Source organism: Apus apus, chromosome Z (assembly GCF_020740795.1).
Source record: "Apus apus isolate bApuApu2 chromosome Z, bApuApu2.pri.cur, whole genome shotgun sequence".
In the NCBI taxonomy this organism is placed as follows: domain Eukaryota; kingdom Metazoa; phylum Chordata; class Aves; order Apodiformes; family Apodidae; genus Apus; species Apus apus.
In genome coordinates this window covers 30,201,901-30,216,842 of record NC_067312.1, presented here as the reverse complement: position 1 = coordinate 30,216,842, position 14,942 = coordinate 30,201,901, and the positions used below count along the sequence as shown (strand labels likewise).

The 14,942-nt window shown below is 39.0% G+C and overlaps 1 protein-coding gene across 5 annotated transcripts in view; it reads right to left on the bottom strand.

Moving 5' to 3' along the window:
* The window catches only part of UHRF2 (ubiquitin like with PHD and ring finger domains 2), an 83,716-nt gene that overhangs the window by 52,040 nt on the left and 16,734 nt on the right, over positions 1-14,942 (bottom strand). For all 5 annotated transcript variants that reach the window (XM_051643378.1, XM_051643379.1, XM_051643380.1 and 2 more), the window contains exon 3: positions 11,176-11,438. In XM_051643378.1, coding sequence (XP_051499338.1) covers positions 11,176-11,438 — 263 coding nt within the window. The remainder of the gene's footprint in view (positions 1-11,175; positions 11,439-14,942) is intronic.

The window sequence follows — 14,942 nt, the reverse complement described above, 5'->3', positions numbered from 1 at the left end:
CCAAAATCGAAAAAGTAAGATGCTAGACTAAAAACTGTGATGTACCTTTCTGATACCACATATACAGAAAAAAAAGAATCTTTCATCATTTAACTAATACTACATGAGGTCACAGAGAAAATTAAAATATGTCTACTGCCTGAAAATGACTGCTATTAATAGTTTTCTTTCTTCCTTCTTAACGAACACTGCCGAGGAGGATACATCTTAAATTACATTTCCATCAACTATTGGCACTTTAGCAGGAGCACTCTTGCTTTACAGTTAATCAAACATCACTGTTAAATTGCAATGGCAAAATCCTACTCTTATTAATAAAAGTATGGCTCTGTTACTTTCCAGCAAGCCTCCCTGTGGTGAACAAGACCATGTCAAGATCTTGGGGAAATCACACATTGTAACTTACTACATTACTAAATAAAGAAATAATAAAACTACTGTAATTAACAGCATGAGTGTCCCATAGGCTACAGACTGAAATCAGGATATCTATTTCTAAACAGTTGATTGAAAGTCCACTGATGTAATTGGAGATGTTTTAAACAAGTTAATTTTGATTTGGTTTATGCCTTCTATTAAATCTAACAGACCAGTTTGCTACCATGGATAAAGGCAGAAGGGGTGAGCTAGACTTGCATTCTATCTCCAAGCATTTGTTTTTCCTCTACCATGCAGATATCTAGAATGTGTCATAAATCTGTGGGAAGACTCTTTTTTTTTTTGTTTTCTTTAAAGAAACCTGAACCACATCAGTTTAAAAGTGGCTATACCTTTAGATAAACTGAAAGCCAAGTAAAAAATAATAAATACTTAACTACTTACGTAAGTTAAAACCAAAGAGTGTTCTTTCCCCAACAATTTCAGATCCTAATTATAGAAATCTGCATGACAATAGTTACATCATACAAAGACAAATGCTTAGGACTGAGCCATTATCCAGATGACAGTCTCCTGTGATGTAACTCTCCACAGTTTCTCAATTTTTTATTTGTTTTTATTTCCAATTTGAGTGTACACTAGAAAGCTAACATCTGTGTTGTGTCCTTATGTCACACAGCTGTCCCTTAAAAGAACTATTACACAATCCTACTACAGCAATTATTAATTTTGTAACTGTCATAGCTACAACAACAGTAAGACATATTCATCTACAAGTAATGAGACAAAGCAAAAAGCAACTATAGAGATAATTTTTATTTTATTGAGTGCCTGAATAATGACATTGCACTGTAGTACAACAGGCTACTGAAATCTTAATGTTTGAGCTACTAGTCAGTTCCAATCATCTTACAATAAACCCTTCCTTAAGTTTGGGGAAGATGGCAAGTAGCATACAGTAAATGAAGATTCAGTTTACTTCAACTCTAAAATGAAAATACGCCTAAAATACCAGGAAACTAAATGTAGATAAAATATTGACATTGTTTATTTATACAGTGGAAGTATTAAGTGAGAAGTACATACTAGATTGGTGGGATTATAAAAACAACCAATTCCGATTTAAAAAGTTCCAGTGTCATGATCAAAAAACCCAGACTGACTTAGAAACAGTTTACATTCATGGAAACTTAAATTCCATCTGAAAAATCTATTCTCTTCTAAGATTAAAATCGCTTCAGGTCCTGTTTTTCCTGGGAGAACTTTGGACAAGTACGTTTTTCACTTAATGATTATGAAATATATTGTTCCCAAATTCAGATTTGTGCCATCCTTCCCACCCCTACGCATCTCAGAACAAAAAATTACCTACTGTACCTGTGAGGAACTTAGAAGACTGTAATTGTTAACAATGGCTTCACCTCTATCTCTAAAGCATCTGACTACAGAATCCAAACAACTGAGACTGCTTATCAGCATGACTAGCATAAGATCACTTAGCAAAAGACACACCCAAAGGCCCTCTTTACAGACAGAAAGAAACTGCTTTTCAAAGAAATAAAAGGAAGGCAGACTCTTCAGTAAGCGATTTTTCCTACTACTGGCTTGTCAGAAACTTAAGCTTGGAAACTTGGAAAGCAGATAGCTTTCAAACACTTGAGATGTAATATGTCAGAATTCACCTTTCTTCTACATGAGGTTTCAGACATTTTAAGTTTTGCTGCTGTGGCTTCACAAGTAGAAATATGCATTTGTGGACATCAGTGAATGCTAGCAGATACGTAGCCACTCAAATTTGTCCATTAACGAACATCCCAGGCAGTACAGCAGAAATAGCATTTGTCACGACCTTTGGAATTTGGCTCAAAATCACACGCGCACATTATGCTGACCCAATTAAAAAGTAAACAGTACTTTCACAGTCAACTTGCACCCTCAAATGTAGCTAATGCCACAGTTTACTCGAGAAAGCATGGAAAAAACCCCAACATACTCACATTAGAAAATGCTACTAGCTCCACGCTTGTTTTTCTGAAGTTTAACATGTTACTTGTAAAAATCACATATTAACTTAAAGCCTAATCTCTTAAATATGCAAGAGTAATATGAAAATACAGTCTCACAAAATGGGAATAAGTGAACCTAGGAAGATAAACCAAAACATGAAGAGAACAAATATTATCTTTTTTAAAGTCTTCAGAATTAACTGAAAACCCCACTGCAGAAATCTATAATAAAGGACTACTGTTAGACATGAATGTTTACTGCAAATTATTTTTTTTTATTACTTTTAAAATCCTAAGATGACCCCCAAAAGACAATAGAAACATTTTCACACAAGTGTTCTATGTAGACCAACATGTTTGGTACAGTTGAAATGAAAATAGGACACATATCAACCTTTAAATGTAAAACAATTATAGACATTTTCTTGGTTTTCAATTAATATTCTCCATGACACTTGGCACGTAAGGTTGAAAAAAGCATATATAATCACAATAAGCATAATCATAACAGTTTCATTAATATCACCCAGAAGAAGTCTCATGTTCATTATAAACCTCTATTTCCTTGTAATTTATTTTTCCTTGTAATACTTCTAACTGTAAACACAACACCAGTACAAGGATTCCTTAAGATATCCTATCGTAGACATTTTCCATAGAAATGAATTATCCATCAAGTAAAAAAATCCAGTGTTTCCTGACTATGGCCAGTATCTGTTTGTCCCTAAAATGCTCAAACACTCAAAAAATATATGAGTTCTATATTAGAATATACACATGTCCTATCAAAATACTGAGATCCTTAACACTTTTCCAAACTGTTACCAGAAAAACTGGAACTGGAAAGATGAAATTATTGAAACAGAAGTTAAACTTCTCCATCCCCTCTCCACACTAGTCAGTACAGATGTGCAGTTTCTTGAATAGTTATTTTACAATATAAATGGAATAAAAGTATAATTTACTTTCCCAGTCAACAAACTCAGAAAAGAGCCATCCAGTACACACCCAGAAATGAAGGCATAGAGTGGCATAAATAAAAGAAGAAAAAGACATGAACTCATGGAGGAGGTGAATCTGATTAAGAAAGTAAACCTGAATAAAAACTACATTCACAGCATTATTACCCGCTAATAATCTGCTACCCAAGGAAGGAACTAGCATAATTTTGCTGTAGTATTTTGAGACAGCAAATGACACTATATACTGGAAGAGCATGTAAGCCACAATTACAAATGAAAAATAACAAAAAACACTGGGATAATAAAGCTATGTGTTTGCACTTCCAAAAGACGACCAGTAGGTCCGATAATTTGTTATTACAAGAAAAAGTAACACATTTCAAAAGTCAGTCTGGAAGGAACAATTAAGATAAATAAAGATAAAAAATCAGTCATATGGAACATATACAAGATCTTTAAAACCTTACCTATCAACTAACAATTCTAGAATTAAGCACCTTTATCACTGAGAAATTGTGTCAATAACCTGAAGAGAAGCATCTTACTTTCTTCATTATTTTAGTTTTGAGTATTAAGAAAATTTACTTCTAGACTTACACCACGGCACTGTGGGGGCAACACAGATACTCTGAAAGAGGACAAAACTGGAAGCAGAATACAAAAACAGAAGATCAAAAGCTGTAAGAAATACATAAAAAGTTGCATTTTTAGTATGAAATTGTTGGACAGTAAGTTTAAATACTGTGAATGTCATAAAACAGATTGACTTCACTAGCTGGCACACAAGATGATAAGTTATGCAATTACTAAAAGACTTATTTTTTTAATAACTTTTCCTCAGGTGTTCAATCCTATGACTGTGCAGGAACACTTACAGCCAATCAAGTCAAATAAGAAGTAGGAAGAGTTGTACCACATTCTCAATTACTACTTTTTTTTCAGCCAAGTATCCCATTCTAAAAGAAAAAAAAAAAAGGGTAACTGTTGACATTTCAGTTGTTCTCTCAAACAACTACTAGGACAGCAAATCTTCCCTCCATTTACTTCACATGCTTTCTGAACAGGCACAAGAAGCACCTGGATTTTCTCTTCAAATTATATCCTTTTCAGTTTGCAGAAACTGTCTACATCCTTAGAAATCAAAGACTTCAAGTTAATGCCACTTGTCAAAAACCCAAACACTCATACATGCAAACACTTTGAGAGTATAATACACAGATTATGCAGTTAGGAATTTGCCTGCAAAGAGGACAAGTAGTCAACTTCTTGAAATTAAAAGCAGTAGTGTGCAGACTACTTCCCATCAGTAATTTTATTTCTTAGAAACGCATTACTCAGGTTTATTCTGTCAACAAAATTGCCTCTGTAACAGGCACAGATCTGCACACATTCTCTTCTCATTTCTCCTACCCTGTATTTTTGGTACAGGGACTGCGTGCAAAAACATCACTAGTAACAAAGATGTAACTGAGTTCTCCACAAGAAACAGGCTCTGCACACCCAGAGTGCAAATGAGAGTGTCACCACAGGAAAGCCACACTCATGATGATGCCTCCTTTGTCAGACTATGTGCAAAGTTCACCCATTCAAAGATGACTTGTCCACAAAAACAGTTACTGGTTCTAGTCAGCTTCAAAACCTTACGAGCATAGATTCCAGGACAGGTAAGTGATAAACACACACAGAAATGGTACCTCAGAGAAACGTTTCTCTTAAGGACCCCTCACAATAATCAACACATCTGTCTACAGACACAGTCAGCAGCTCCCCACACCCACAGTTTAGACGGACTCGGTTTCCAGTTTCTTTGTAACACAGTAGTTACTTAAGATTGCATCCAAGGACCGCTCGGTTTCTAAATAGATGTAATTGTCAGTACAAATATTCTTCAGATACCCAGAATGGTGGCTTTCTTTAATAATGTCAGTTACAAGTTACAACTTAAGTTCTGCCTTAGGAGTCTAGCAAGAGATTTTCAAATTAGCAGCATCCACTGAGACTGTCTCTAAAACTTCTGTATCCTTTGATCTTCCAGCTAGCTGCACAGACTTAAAGGGACCGTCTGAAGCAGGTGGTCCCAAGCAAGTTGAACAGCACCTATTCTGTCCAACTTACAAAGCTACACAGCTTAAGAAGAGCATAGGAAAAATAGTTTTCTAACAAAAATCAAAGGCAGGTTGAATCTTAGCTTCAGCCAAAACCCAGACTAGATCCCAAAAGAAATCCTGCAATATAAAAAAGAAACCCAAAAAAGTGAAATCATTAAAGTCATCCTGATGAAGAACAGAAGTAGCGAGCTGCTTTCCACAGGCTCTGAAGGATACTGTCAACTAGAAATTTTCTAATCCATTAATGATAAAGACCCATCAGAGACTGCAGTGGTCTCATCAAACCCAGAAGAAACATTACCTTTATTGAAGTGCAAGGAGAAAAGTGTAGGAAACCCATTGAAAGACATTGCACTCGTATGGAAGCAAGGACTAATATATTAATCTTCAAGAACCATCAGACAAACAAAACTACCAACCAAAGAGAAGCTCTTTGACAGAGACACTAATGAGCAAGAACCCTAATGTACTTGGAAACTGGAGTCCATCAGGTTAAAGTCTTTCTTTTCACCAATAATGACAAAGACCAATTTTAGTATAATGAAACATTAAACAGTAAAATGAAAGAAATAAAATGTACTCTTACTAAATCTACTGTTAGAAATACTCTTAACTTCTGCCTGCACAGATCCAGAAACTTGGTACAGCTTTAAGGAATCCTCACTAACAGTAATGGCCATCTGACTATTTAAATTGCTATAACCAGGCTGGGAATGCAACTCACAACCCATCCTACCTCACATTGCTTTTCAGATACCACAGCATCAAAGAAATTACATCCTTGTCAATTTTTATAGATCATACATATATCCAACACACTTCTTACATGAAACCGAGACAGACTTTACTATAATCTCTTAGACTGAAAAACAAAGAGACCTCTGAGTACTTCCAGACCTGAAAGAGTTCAGAGGGTGTCACTACACAGCTCATATTAAGGACCAAAGTAAACAGATGATGCCTCTTGCTGATGTATCTGGTTAACCAGAATAAATAAGCACAGTGAACTTAACATATCATGCAGACATGGTCTCACAATTTACTTTAAACTTCTCTGTTGATTGATATAAAACTTGAGAGGAGAATCATCAGAGAAATATGATGGCCCTGAGGAGTTACTTGCACTTGAGCCAAATTACATCCATACTTGCACACAGGTAGGCATACTGACATTTATCAGGCTGCAGAAACACCCAGCCTTTCTGTGACCACTGTTGAGTCTTCTTAAATGAAAGGCCCTCATTACAAATGCCTTTAACATGGAAGGGAAGAAAAAGACAGCATTTTTCTGTAAATGCAGTTTTTCAAGAGAACCATCTCCCTGAAATGAAGTTGACAATATCCAGTGCTGCTCAAGAAACAAATATGGCATAGAAAAGGGAAAACTTTTGTATTACACAACACTGTAGGACATGTCCTTATGGTGCCACATTAAGCTACTGAAGTGGCCTGCTCTTGATTTTGAAGTATTTATGTAAGCTGTGGTGAAGACTGCCTAAAGTTATCTCAGTTAACTTCAGGATCTAAGTATTTGTTGGATTCCTGATGACTCCTTTCAACCAAGGATTCAGCTTTCTTCTGTTCAAGACAGGTTCACAGCTCCTTCTGTATTAAAACATAGTTGCTCAGAGCAGAAGAGAATGTATGAAGCACAATATGAAGCCTGATAGCACACCCTTGACTTCAGTCTTTAACAGCTCTTTGTGATACCAACAACTACAAAGGTGAAATAGAAATACACTAAAGAGGTCGAAGAGCAGGAAGCTGACACTGGTAGAGACAGGAACACACCTGTAAACGATGCTGCCTCCAGGGAAAACGCTGCATTCAAAACTGAAGACAGAAAATGGACTGTCAGGCAAAAGCTAATTAGATGCCAAGAGAATTGGAACTGGCAAGGCAAAGATATTTTGGTCTCTTCCTTACTGATGAAAACAGGACTTTTGAAGAAGCACCGTAAGCCTTTTACATCTTTGAGCTTATTATGAACAGTGACCCCAGTTTAATCCAGAACTGAGAAGTTCCGTTCCTCTGAATGGCCCTTGGTTTTTTATCTCTCTCGAGATATTTCTCTCTACAGAAATACGTGGGCCTTACAACTATTGCAGCAATCATGGCAGGCATACAGCCTCAGCTATCCTGTTCCTTACAATGAAATCAAGGAGGAGTAAGTAATACCACCAACAGCTGGCAAAAAAGCTCTGTTTAGCCACGATGTAGTTAACCCTCTGAAATTACTATAATGACACTCTTTCCCAGAAAAATTAATTACTCTTAATCATACTCTGCTAGAAGAGCTCTGCCATATTTTTCTCTTTCATATTCACTGTAACTACTCCATTTAAACAAGAAGCAGAAAGAACAGAGAAACAAATGAAAACTCAGTCTCTCAAAGGAGGTACAATCTTATGAAACAAAGGATTAGAAGAAAGTCAGTTTTAACAAACCTAAAACAGCAAAACAATGTATTTAAGTCTTGCAAATTACTTCTGACATACAAGTCTAGCAGCACTGCTGCTAAAACTGGCCTTCAGGCTTAACGGAAAGGCAAGAGCTGCTTCAGAGCTTCTCATAGAACATGGTGACCTAAAAGTAACTTTGTTCAGAAAGAACTACTGATTGGTTCTCTTCTTCACATGATGGGACTGTCAAATGCTTCCCACTAGAAAACCAGCGCCAGACGAACTTCAGATCTGTTGACGTTTTCCTAACTACTTTCAAAGAATCACGGGTGGAACACAGAAGCAAGCCAGTAGGAACCCAGCCTCCCTGATGCACAGACGCAGGACTACACAGAACCACTGGCTCTAACAGTGTTAGCCCTTACTGAAACTGGTGAAGGGAGCATAAAACCACCACAATTTCTGGACACACTTTGAATGAAAATTCTTAACTAGTTCTTCATGCTTTTTGACAAATTTTCTTACCACCACCAGAAACTTCACAGCAGAGAGAAGTGTTCTCCAGTATAAAACCATAAGGCAATTAAGGCTACAGGTGAGATTTACTGACAAGCACAGCCTAAGAGACAATTACGGACTTGAAGCTTCACTTTTGGATAGAATTCTCAGCTACAGAGTTCTGAGGTAGATGGTGTCAAACTACACTTAACTCAGTCCTGAATCCATGGATACACTGTAAGTACCCATGGGACAGCTAAGAAAAGAAAGGAAAGCAGGAAAAGGAAAGAACAGTTTCAGGCCTTCATCTGACTCAAGACACAGATCTGTGTGTTTCAGAGACGAAGGGTGAGACAGCCCTGCCTCAAAGGACTCTGCTGCAAGAACTGGGCCTATTACAATGGAAGCCCTGCTCCTGAGATGGGGTTCCACAGACTTCCAGTATCTCCTATGTATACCCTGCTACTGCACTAAACACTGGTTCCAGCCATCAAGAGGAAAAAAAGAAAAAAGAAGAAAAAAATAAGGCTACCACTCGGAACTTTTTTTTTGTGGAGGGTCAGAGTAAGTCAGCCGTAGAAAGTGATAAATTATATTTACTATCCATCCCAGTGAAGCCTTAGATCAGAGTCCAGGCGGCTGGATTAGACCAATTCAATGCACTACAGGTGACCTATCCCTCAGCAGTAATCACTGCTGAATTTTTTTTTCCAAAATGGAAGGATATAACAACCAGAGCGGGAGAATCAGTCTGGGAACTGAGCATCAGTGACAATTTGAGTAGTTGTGTACCTGTGTCCAGCTCTGATACATAATTCTTCTAATGTATTTAAGTAATTTTGATGGCTTTACAGGCAGCAGGCTTATGTTATCCATTTGAAAGCCATTTGTGTTTTGTGTTCTGTTTTAGATAAAACCAAGTATTTTCATGTCTTGTAACAATATTCCTGTTGTAGACAAGGCAGAGCTGAAATTACACCTCCCAAGGAAATAATCTTTAGAAGATAAAAGAAAAAAGAGCTTCTCCAAAACAGCACACCAAGGACAGACTAGAAAATGTCTAGTACAAATGGAAACAAACGCACAGTCCAAACGTGAAGAGCAAAACACCCAGGAACACTACTTAACTGTCCGAAGACAGTACTAGCAGCAAAATACGAACCCTGAAGAACAGCAGTGAAATACACATTAGATTTCTGGAGCAGAGAACAACTGTGTGGTAAAGCACACCATGATCTCCTTATTTATCCACATCAAACATTTAGTGGCATGATATATGTATGACCTACAGAAACCAAAGAGGTAAACACTACTATATGAAAACAGAGTGGTATGAGTACACACCTAGCTACTGTATTAACATGCATGACAGGTGAGACCTTGAAAGATTTCTATCAGTAACATCAAAAACTCAATCACTGATGAACAAACAAGTCTCACTTCAAAGAAAGCCTTCTGTTTTTTCTTTCCACAGGTTCAAACTTCCAACTTCTTAACTGGATCAGTTACATAGCTGTGACTTCAGTGACTGTGTTGAAACACTGTGTCTCTGTGCCTTACCTAATTTTGCTGGCTAAGAATATACAACTGCTAAACAGCATCTCAGGGTAAGATTAGAAAGACTGTGTCCACCTGCTAAAGGTAACGGCTAGATCCTGACATACACAGAGGGTAAACTCCTGTTGACTTTAATATGAGTATGTCAGACCTGTAGAGTAACATTTTCTACTTCTGCACTTTTAACTCACTTTTAACTTACATAAATACACAGTATTGTAAAACTGGGTAATCTTATAACCGTATCATTGAAATCACACCATGACAGACATGTAATATCAAGAGAACATGTTTTCATTTTAATAATATTGGTTTACTAAGTTATTGTCATGTGTTTCAATGAAATATTTTTCTACTTCCACCTTTATAATTCTCTAACATTTTAAGTAGAAAACTTACACAATTGCAGACACAGAATATAGTCATCAGAATGCATTAAACTGTACCTGCAACTAGCAAGAGCAACAAAAAAATGTTCTTTATATGTCAGATTCACAGATAACTATCTAAATAACTAAAGCTGAAATAGCTGCTCTAAAAACACATTCTCAAAATGTACCTTTAATTAATACTGAATATGCTTTGCATCCTTCTGCCTTCATCTTACATTGCACAAACTAGAGTATTTTTATAATCTTAGCAACAAATGCCAAAAACCCTCAACTAATTTCAAGTTATATTTGTTCAGAAACTTAATGTTTTAACAGAGATTATTAAAATGAAATCATGACCAACTTTTCAACCAAATCAAGTGCTACAAAACTTGTTCAGGAACAACAAATCCTTCCAAACTTATGGTTTCCAATCCACACACTGCAGGCTCTACAACCTGTTTTTACTACAGAAATAAGCAAACAAAAAATCCACAACCCGTGGATCCACAACCCATGCTCCATGAGTTCTTCTTCAGTTCCAATGAAAAGAACTGAGTATAGAAGGACAGAGTTAAAAAAAATTAAAATACTAAACTTAGGAAAAAACCTTAGTAAGAATTCAGTTACATAGCTTCTTTTTCTTATGAAGGAGTGATGGACTTAAGTTTCATAAAAACAAATTCTTGACAAGTATTTAGGCATGAAAAGTATTACTCTCAATGGATTGACTATATCTAACTGAAAAGCATTAGAATTTTTTAATAACTTTTTTTCTTGGTTGCAATATTGAACTTGCTTTCTTTGATTCCGAGCTTCTTCAAAAAATTCTTGATTTATACAAACCAATTAACAATATGTGATGTCCTCAAAATAGTATCATGAGCACTTACTCATCGTACTTGATATGATAAATAGCTTCTTCATCAGTGTCCATACAGTCTGAGTAAGATGTGGATGGAGCACTGTCCAAATTATTTGCATTTGCTCTAGAATGATCTTGACTTAAGTTTCCATTAGTCCTTTTGTAAGTGTTACCACTCTTTCCTTGAGCTTTACCATTCTTACGTCCCTTTGTCACTCGAGTAACATTTTCTATATGAGCTTCAAACCAGGCTCCAATGCTGACATCACGGGCATCCACCAATTCATTTATCTAAAAGGAAAATTGATAGTGAATTAATTCTTATTTTATATAATCTCAATGAAGAAAAACACAACAACTTACTATGCTACTGCTTAATTTTATCAGTAAAACAATCAGCTCTAGTAACTAGCTGAGTTTCAGCAAGTTCAAGAACATGCACATTGCACTTTCAGTATTTTATTACTCTTCTCTCATTAAACTCTAATATTAATATAATCTGCATGTAATTTTAAAAGCAAAGATAGAGTTCCCTTTTTCCCCCCCTCCAAACCTGAAAATCAGCTCTCTCTCTTCCATTATCCCTTCCTTTTGCTTCGCAAATTGTCCTTTATGGCTAAAATATGCATACAAGGATGGGGTGCTAGGGAGGACCCTCAGCCTGTAACTCAGAGATGTGCTGGTGTCAGCGTTTGACTCAGGTCCGACAACAATGCACTCAGTCCCCTCCTCCTCCCAACCAGGTAGGGAAGGAGAGAGAAAAAGAGAGACTTGGCTGGATTGAAAACTAAACTACACAGCTTTAATTAAACACTAATGATATAAGAAAATATATACAATTATATACAGATATGTTCAGGTATGTGCAAGAGCCTCTTGCCTCCCCCCACCCCAGCAACTCCCACCACACTCCCCTGAGCTGGAACAGTCCCGAGAAATCCCGGAGCTGCTGCTGGAGAGAGCACAGAGTGATGATGGTCAGGAGAGCTCGAGCCTAAGGGTTGGTGGTGATGGATGGATGGAGTTCTCCCTGGACGCTGGCCATGGACAGAAGAGAAGGGAAGAAGAAGCGGGAAGGAAGTTGTCTTCTGTGATCTCTGACCTTCCTCTGAGCTTACGTAGGTATATGGAATGGAATATCTCTGGCCAGTTTTGCTGTCTGTCTAATTCAGCCTCCCACGGGGGGTCACAGATCTCCCCGTAGTGTCTGAGCCGGCAGAGTGAAGGTGCGACCTTGAAGGCTCAGCAGTTAGAAAAACATTCCAATGTCTTATCAGCCTAGCTAGAACGGAGTGTTGTTAGTTAAAAGAAAGCTCACTGAAGGAAAAAAAAATCAGTAAAAATGGAAATTGGCTTCATCCTGGCTCAAACCAGGACAGCTGGGCACAATGCAGCACATCTGAAGTCTTACATAGATAAGCCAGGGGCTCCTGAGCTAATAGGAGCCAAAAGGGAAGCAGTGGAGAAATATCTCAAAGGAATTCCAGCCACAACAACCAATAAAGTCACCTTGACTGGGGGCCCAACTTAAATGTCTCTGTGCAAACACACACACAAAGGGAGATAAACAAGAGGAGTTAGATATGTGCATGTGCCTGCTTGGCTATGATCTTATTGGCATGACAGAGACCCCAGAGTGTTGCGATGACTCCTGTGCGTGTTGGAATGGAAGGATACAGGCTCTTCAGGATGGACAGGAAGGGCACATTAGGAAGGGCTGTCACCCTCTAAGTCAATGACCAGCCAGAGTGCTTGAAGCCTCACCCCAGGATAGACGAGGAGCTGAGGGAGAGCTCATGGGCCAGGGTACAAGTGAGGGCAGGTGACATTATACTGGGTGTTTGCTACAGGCCACCTGACCAGGAAGACAGCACAGACAAGTTATAGAGAGACAGGAGTAGCCTCACATTCACAAGCCCTGGTCCTCATGGGGGACTTCAACCACTTCAGTATCTGTTTGAGGGACAAAACAGCAATAACTTTCTTCTCCAAGTTGATAAGAGGAGCCAACAAGGAGAGGTGCTATGCTGGACCTGGCTCTCACCAACAAGGAGGGATTGGTGAGGAACATGAAGCTTAAGGGCAGCCCTGGCTGCGGTAACCATGAAAGGGCCCACAGCAAGCTCGCTACCCAGGATTTCAGGAAAACAGACTTTGGCTTGATAGAGGATCATGGGATAAAGCCCTGGAGGGAAAAGGAGCCCAAGAAAACTGGTTAATATTCAAGGATCACCTCCAAGCTCAGAAGCATTACATCCCAACAAAGAAGTCGTCAGGTAAAAATGCCAGGAGGACTGCATGAACAAGGAGCTCCTGGAAAAACTGAGACACAAAAAGTAAGCCTATAAAGGGTGGAAGCAAGGACAGGTAACCTGGGAGACACAGAGAAACTGTCTGAATAGCCAGAGATTAGGTTAGGAAAGCTAAAGTCCTGGTAGAAGTAAATCTGACCAGAGACATCAGGGGCAACAAGAACAGCTTCTCTAGGTATGCTGATGACAAGAGGAGAGTAAAGAAAATGTGGGCCCTCTGCAGAAGGAAGTGGGAGACCTGGTTACCTGGAATATGCAGAAGGCTGAGGTACTCAATGACTTCTTTGCCTCTGTCTCCACCAGCAAGCACTCAAGCCACACCGTCCAAGTCACAGAAGGCAAAGGAAGGAACTGGGAGAATGAAGAACCAGGGGTAGATCAGGTGAGACCACCTAAGGAACCTGAAGGTGTGTAGGTCTATGGTATCTGATGACATATATCCACAGGCCCTGAAGGAACTGACAGATGATGTCGCTAAGCCACTATCCATTATATGGGAGAAACTGTAGCAGTCCAGTTAAGTTCCCACTGACTGGATAGCAGGAAACATCACTCCCATTTTCAAAAAGGACAAAAAGGAAGACCCAAGGAACTACAGGCCAGTGAGACTCACCTCTGTGCCTGGCAGGTTCATGGAGCAGACCCTCCTGGAAATTATGCTAAGGCACACAGAAAATAAGGAGGTCACTAGTGACAACAAACATGGCTTCTCTAAGGGCAAATCCTGCCTGACGTATTTGGTGGCCTCCTGTGAGGAGTCTACAGTGCTGGTGGATAAGCCAAGAGCAACTGACGTCATCTGCCTGGACTTCCGCAAAGCATTCAACACCATCCCACATGACATTCTTGCCTGTAAACTGGAGACATGGACTTGACAGGTGGACCACTTGGTGGGTAAGAAATTGGCTGGATGGTCTTAAAGAGTTGTGGTCAACAGCTTGATATCCAGTGGCAAGTTATTTTCCTCAGGGGTCAGTACTGGGGACCAGCCCTGCTTTAGCATCTTTGTTGGCAACATGAACAGTGGGGATTGAGTGCCCCCTTCCAAGTTTGCTGACAATGCCGAGATATATGGTGTGTTCCACACACTATGGGGAAGGGAGGCCATCCAGAAGGACCTTGACAGGTTTGAGAGGTGGGCCCATGCAAGCCACGTGGAAGTCAACAAGATCAAGTGCAAGTCCTGCACCTAGCTCACAGCAATCGCAAGCACAAACACAGGCTAGGAGGAGTACAGGTAGAGAGCAACCCTGACAAAAAGGATTTGGGGTTGTTGGTTAATTAAAAGCTCAGCATGTGTCCTGGGCTGCATCAAAAGAAGCATGGCCAGCGGGTCAAGGAAGACAATTCTGCCCCTCTCCTGTGCTGTGATGAAACCTCACCTGGAGTACTGTGTCCAGTTCTGGGGTCACCAACACAAGGACAAGGACCTGCTGACGCAGGTCCAGAGGAGGACCACGAAGACGATCAGAGGGATGGAGCA